Source organism: Sorex araneus, chromosome X (genome assembly GCF_027595985.1).
Source record: "Sorex araneus isolate mSorAra2 chromosome X, mSorAra2.pri, whole genome shotgun sequence".
NCBI lineage: Eukaryota > Metazoa > Chordata > Mammalia > Eulipotyphla > Soricidae > Sorex > Sorex araneus.
Genome location: NC_073313.1, coordinates 239,618,421 through 239,625,088, shown reverse-complemented (window position 1 = coordinate 239,625,088; position 6,668 = coordinate 239,618,421). Strand labels below are relative to the sequence as shown.

Below are 6,668 nucleotides of genomic sequence, written 5' to 3'. Positions count from 1 at the left end.
CAGAATCTAATGGTTTGTTCTCATTGGATATTTTCTATTCCCTTGTTTTATTTCCATATACAACATAAATGAGTGAGAACAATCAGCTTTCATCTTTCTCCCTCTGACTTATTTCATGTAACATACCTTCTTATTCCATCTGTGTTGTGAGAAAATGCAAGATTCTATCTTTTCCTTTTAAATGACACTTGTCCAATTATACATTTATGTATATATAACACACATATATGCCACATTATATATATATCACAGTTCATGTACTCACATATCTTTGGGCATTTGGGTTGCTTGCATATTTTGGGGACTGTAAATAGCACTGTAATGACCATAGGTGTGCATGTATCTGCATGAACCAGTGTTTCTGTGTTCTTTGAATAGATACCTACCGTCTGGACCTTAGAGTTGATTTACTTTGAATTTTTGAGAATTCATGTTGTTGTCCACCGTGGCCGTACCAGTTTACATTCCTCCCAACAACGAATGGGGGCTCCCTTTCCTCCATGTCCCCACCAGCATTTGTAAAACCATAAATTCTTTATTTGACTTAGAAAAGAAAGATTTGAGGATTCATCATTGTATTCTTGAGACCTGTCATTGTATTGAAGAATTTTATAGTTAAGTGTTTGTGAAAGGGAGTAAAGAACACGAGTTTGTAGGGAGGAGAAGTAGAGAAGGAAAGGGGTAAGGAGAAAGTGCTTGGGAGGAGACATAGGCAACTGGGTCAGATACTCAGCACTACTTACTCCAAGAGTCTGAGTCTTTCTTCCTGGGTCTTGAATCCTGTTGCTTCTTCCTGTACTTTGAGCATCTGTCCCATTCTATTAGACTTGTAAACTCTTATCATCTTTCAAGGCAGTTTAAAGCTCACTTATCTGGAGAAGCCTTTCACATTCCCCCTCTCCCGGCCCCATATCAGTTCTATTTCTTCACTCCCAATACCAACATTTACTTACAGGGCCTGGTGTGGGGGCAAATAGGGATTGAGTCACACCAAGCAGTGGTGTCCAAGGCTCACTTCTGGAGCTGTGTTCAGGGATCACTCCTGGAGGCACTCAGGGCACAACATGTAGTCAAAGGGATTGAACCAGGGTCAGTTGCATGCAAGGCAAGAACTTTACCCCCTATACTCTCTCCTGCCCAAGAAGAGGCTTTTTTGAAGGAGATTTTAAGTAGGGTAATAATGGGAGGATAAGAACCCATAGGCAATAGAAATATGAACAAAGTTGAGATAATTAAAGACAGGCAGAACTTTAAGTTGTATTATTAAATATGGTCTTTCTAATACAGAATAAACATCCCAGGAAAATTTTCATTATAGGACTGAAGTGGTCAGATTGAAGTGGTCAGACTGAAGGCTCTTGTGGTATAGTTTCAATAGATATATAATGTGTGCATGTGTGTATGTATGTGTGTGTGAGAGAAAGAGAGAGAGAGCGCAAACTACATTGTACTATGTAGTAGTGAGGACACAGACACAAACTGAAAGACATTTAAGAAGGCATATCACTTGAGGACCAATTCCATGTGAGGCATGATGAAATACTTGTCTATTGAGAATAGTTTGTTTATTCAAATACTCCTACTGGTACCAGATCAAAAGTGTGAGCACGATTACTCCACCACCTCTTTAAACAAGGACCAGAAACACTAAAGAAAAAATTATATCATAGCAAAAGCCTAAGGTATTTTCCTCCAGATTTATAAGAAGCAAAGCATTTCCAATAAGTTAAACAAAAATGAATCCTAATCAGGAATATATTTATTATTAATCAGAGATTTTATTTTGCTCCATTGACTGCTTGAATTTTCAGTGAACCTTTGATTGAGAGTTTGGTGATAAAACTCTTGATGATATCAGGCACCCTGTCATTTAATCAACAACACAAGAGAACACAGAAAAAAAAGTTTAAGAAAATGAACAGAGTATAAAGCTACAACAATCTATGTTAACAAAAATTTTAATACATACAACTAAAAGATGCTTATAATGACAATTCAATCTCCATTCACAGGCAGCCAACAAGATATGAATGAATTTATTAACTTCAAACAAAACGTCCAATTGTGCATTTAAAAAATTACAAACCATTTAAAAATGAAAATTGACAATGAAATCAACAGTGACTATAGAATATGATAGGATGAATTGAAAGAAAGGGTTCAAGTATTATTTGAAAGTTTTTTTAGACACTAGTCTTTGAAAAGTTTGTGCAATTCCCATCTTTGCATAGTAAAAAATAAAAACAAAAACCACACAAACCACTTGGTAAAACTCCATAGCTGTATGTGATTCATGTTTCATAACATGCACCTATGTGTACTGCTCATTTATCTAATAGAAATAGCTCTAGTTCAGTGGGCTCATGCAGTATCTTGGGGTGAGCAATGAAGTCAGCGTACATCTCCTCAACCAGGTGTTGTAAATAATGTAGCAAAAGTATTGGGTGAAATGGGAACCTGTCATCACTTACCAGTTACTCTTGTTGGGTGACATTAAATGGTCATATGTTTGTGCTCTGAGCTCAACTGAATACAATGAGCATTACTACAAAAATCAGCAAACGAATGGCATGGGCAAGTGAAAACGCAGCAATGTGTTTGAGACTACATAACCTAATACCATCAAAAGTAAGTATTGCTAGCAACTTGTATGGTTGAATTTCTTTTATTCTCCTACACACAGAGCTTAAAGCTTGTGCATTTTACATATATGCAAGTTATTTAACATTGTGACCTATGAAACTATCAGTGTAACAAAAAGTTACATTGACTCCTATCTTATGTACATAATATTTAGGGACCACTTTGTTCTGATTAAAACATAACATGGTGTACTTATAGTATTTGTGAAATGCCCAAAAGTTCACAGTAGCTATTCAGCTTGTTTTGTAACCACATTTTAAAATCAATAGGTCAACTTCATACCTCTGGAACCGCAGTGAAATGTGTATGGTGCACGCACAGCTCCTTAGTTTCTACTAGTGAGTGTGTAGGAACAAACAGCGATAGAAACAATGTGGCGACAAGAAGAGATGTAAAATAATCTGAGTCTCCTCCAAGTTTTCTCCAAACTGAAAGAGCCACTGCCACTAAAGGGACACATCCTGTGTCTTTTGATGCCTTGTAAGGCTAACACACAGGACATGGTCCTGTTACAATATAAACATACAGCCAGTTCTAGAGAAAGACTGCCCACCTGGGTAGCACCGAATACTGTGAAAGCACTAGTTAGATAAAAATGTTAAGAATATGATCTATTGCGGTACGTAAAAATTAAGGTTTCTTCTCTATGACTGTAATACTTCCACAAGGAAAGATCTCTTGGGGAACATTTTTAGGGCATAATTCTTCCCAAAGTCAAAGCAAAAGTGAGATTAGTGTCATGAATCTTGTTGAAATGCATGAAAAACTAGATCTAGCAACTGATTCATTTATCACAAAGAAGTAGATGCCATAATTGCATGTCCTGTTCCTAAAAGAGCGAGTGCAAGAGAAGCTGTGAGTATGAGTTCTTGGGCAGGGGTGGGTGGAGGGGTGTGGTCTTCAAAAATGCTCCCCCTAAATAGATACTCAATTAAGGGACTACCTATGAGACCTTACACTCAAAACAAAGGCAGGACCAAATTTCTTCATTTACGTGTTTACTTAATAATTGAACAGAAGCTCTCTGCACCATAAATGGAAATGAATTCGTGGAAGTGAAATAAAGTTAGAACAATTTGGGAACTCAGATTACATGTGCAAATCTGCCTGGAAGAAAAAGGGGGTGATTTTGCGTGTAGCAGAATCCCATTGTACTTCAGTGAAACTATTTCACAGATCTGAAACACACTGCAAGCTGAACCAAAAAACGTGAAAAACACACACAGAATTAAAGTCATCTGAACAATGCTTGTGAGCACAAGAAGGAAACTGTTGCTTCGGTCACAGGACCAGTTTTACAGTGAGGTTCTACCGTATCGTATTTATTTTGAGGCAGAAAGATGAAGCATGAATAAAATATTGGCAACAGTAGCTATGAGTAAAATGAAAGCTTAACTTTTCCCTCAGGCTTTCAACATTTAAAATTATTTTTTAATTAAGGCTTTAAGTTTATCCCCCTTTCACATTGAAGATAGGGAAAGAAAATTCTTCAAAGCAAAAAGTAAAATCATGAGCTTGGCACTTTTGTGATTAATTTGAGAGGGTGTCTACTTTCTTACATTATATACATGTTTATAATGACATCAAAAATGTTAGAGACTGTTTAGTACATATATTTGCATTTACATATTTTTGTGTATTTCATATGGGTTGTTTTGTGATCTCCCCCCATTTTCTTTGTTTTTGGTTTCAAGCACTGCATTTCATTCAAGCATTTCATTTTCAAATTGCACCTGTTTTGTGCCCAAACTCCCTGCATATGTGGCTACATCCATCTTACTTAAAGCAAGGCCAATAATCATTGTATAATATGTTCCAAGAGAGAAGGACAAAGATGGAGAAAGAAAAAGAGAAAAGAATCCAAAATGATGGGGAGCAAACAGGAAACTCAAATTCACAGAAAAAAAATTTACAAGAAAAATATTTCAATAGACAATGAAAATGAGGTGTCAAAATCTCTTATCTCCATATTTACATTTATAAAAGAACTATACAATAGCATCACTACTCCAATTCCAGCTCCCATTTCCAAAGGATGCTCAGAGCAAGAGAAAACACAAGGGGAAAGTGGATCAAGGAGTGCAGGGTGGTTCCTCATGGCCTGGGCTAGACTAGGGCATAGGGGCCAGGCAGCTGCTGTGTGTTCCTCTGTCATTTTCACCATAGGAATTCAGGTGCAGGTTTTGCTGTGGATTGGCTTGCTAGCTGCTTTTTGTATATATGCCATGCAGATTTTACCCTTTCAAAAGTTAGATCTTCATGCCACTGAGTTGTGTCATTGAGAGAAAAAGGGGAAAAAAATCATGCCAAATCATTTAGAAGATATTAAGTGCCAGGAGGCTGAGAAAAGAAAAAAAAAATCATTTGCTATTTTTAATGGTTTTGTTTTATTGCACTTATTTTTTGTAGTTCCTTCTTCCTTTAGAAAAAAAGATTCTGAAATAGTTCTTTTTAATAACATTGTCTTTTGTCTCCATTTGTTGACAGGTGGTGGAAGAGGTTCTTTGAAATAATTTCTCAAAAGGACAGTTTTCTTTGCCCCATCCCTGTCCCCACAACTTTAGTTCTGTAGTCATTACCATTTAGTGTTCTTGTTTATAGACTTTGTAGTTCCGGCAACAATGCTGAAAGTATATCATACCCAGAATCCCCGTGGGCAAAAAGCCGTTCATCCAGGGCAGCTGATTCAGATCGGGCCTTGCTGGGTAGGATCAAACCTCCTCTTCTTGACATTTCTTCCGGAATGCGTCAAAAAAAGAAGATGCAAGCAAAGGAAGGGGGAAATCCACAATATTAATCAGATCTTGTCAAGAGCAGGGTGATGATGATGACAATAACACTAGTTCCAGAGCAAAGTAATCAACTCACACCAAGGCAAATTTTTCAAAAATTATTTGAAATTGAATAGAACAGCCATAGTTTGGAATGTCTTTTTAACTCCACCACAGTGTATCCACTGGGAAGACCCAAGGAAGCTTCAAAATGAAGCTTCTAAAATTTCATTCATTTCTTCATTTTAGACTTAAAAATCCTTTTTTTAAGGGTTTTTTTTTCTTTTTGGGGTCACACCCGGCGATGCACAGGGGTTACTCCTGGCTCTGCGCTCAGGAATTACTCCTGGTGGTGCTCAGGGGACCATACGGGATGCTGGGAATCGAACCTGGGTCAACCGCGTGCAAGGCAAACGCCCTACCCGCTATGCTATTGCTCCAGCCCCCTAAGTTTATTTTTTTTAAGTCATTATTAGAGCCTCAGCAGCTCAGTGTGTCCTTATTTCAAAAGTAAATGGCACTGATAATTTCAACTCAATGAAAATTACTCCAAGTAGAGCTTTACCACTTAGAGAGCTATTAGGAGGACTAAGGAATATTCTGAAAGTCTTGGTTTGTCCTCCTTCTGGGATTTGAAAGGGTGGTATCAGTGATAAGTCTTTGCTAGGCTGGCTATAAGCCTTGTTCTATTGTGCTATCTTGCTGCCTTGGGTGTGTGAGCTCTTACCCCACTCTGAAATGAGCCTCTTTCATATGGAGCAAGCTGAAAACGAGAGTGCACTGTAGTATCGTACACTCCAAGGAGAGTGGACACAGGCTGGGGTTAGTTAAGCAAATGTAGCAGTTTAGCATAGTCGATTAAGCAAGTTAAAAGGCCTTGCTCACAGTGTCCAGTCTCCTAAAATGTAGCTCCTTTGTTTTCAAAAGAGAAAAGAAAGAACTAGCAAGACAATACAAAGCAACAACGGAAGTTGGTTGCAACCTCCCCATGGTCTGGCTTCATGTGGGGCATCAAGCAAGGGGGCTCATGCATTTAGTGTGCGCATTGGGCGGGTGCAGTGCTGCTGCCACCCAGGCATCATGCAAAACTGGAGACTGACGTCCCCAAGATCCCACCGTCCCCTGCCCACGCAGGGTCAGGCAGATACCCTGACATCCCTAAGTACCAAAATGATTACAGTCTAGTCGCCCTCTTCTCCCACAGGTCATCCAAAATTAAAAGCAATAAGAAAGATCAAAGTATTTATAAAGACA

At 38.3% G+C, this 6,668-nt stretch overlaps 1 protein-coding gene across 3 annotated transcripts in view; it reads right to left on the bottom strand.

The window, feature by feature from the left end:
• Window positions 1–1,726: 1,726 nt before the first annotated feature.
• The window catches only part of ADAM23 (ADAM metallopeptidase domain 23), a 205,499-nt gene continuing 200,557 nt past the window's right edge, over window positions 1,727–6,668 (bottom strand). For all 3 annotated transcript variants that reach the window (XM_055120304.1, XM_055120305.1, XM_004601306.3), the window contains one exon: window positions 1,727–5,378. In XM_055120304.1, coding sequence (XP_054976279.1) covers window positions 5,330–5,378 — 49 coding nt within the window. In that variant the 3' untranslated portion in view covers window positions 1,727–5,329. The remainder of the gene's footprint in view (window positions 5,379–6,668) is intronic.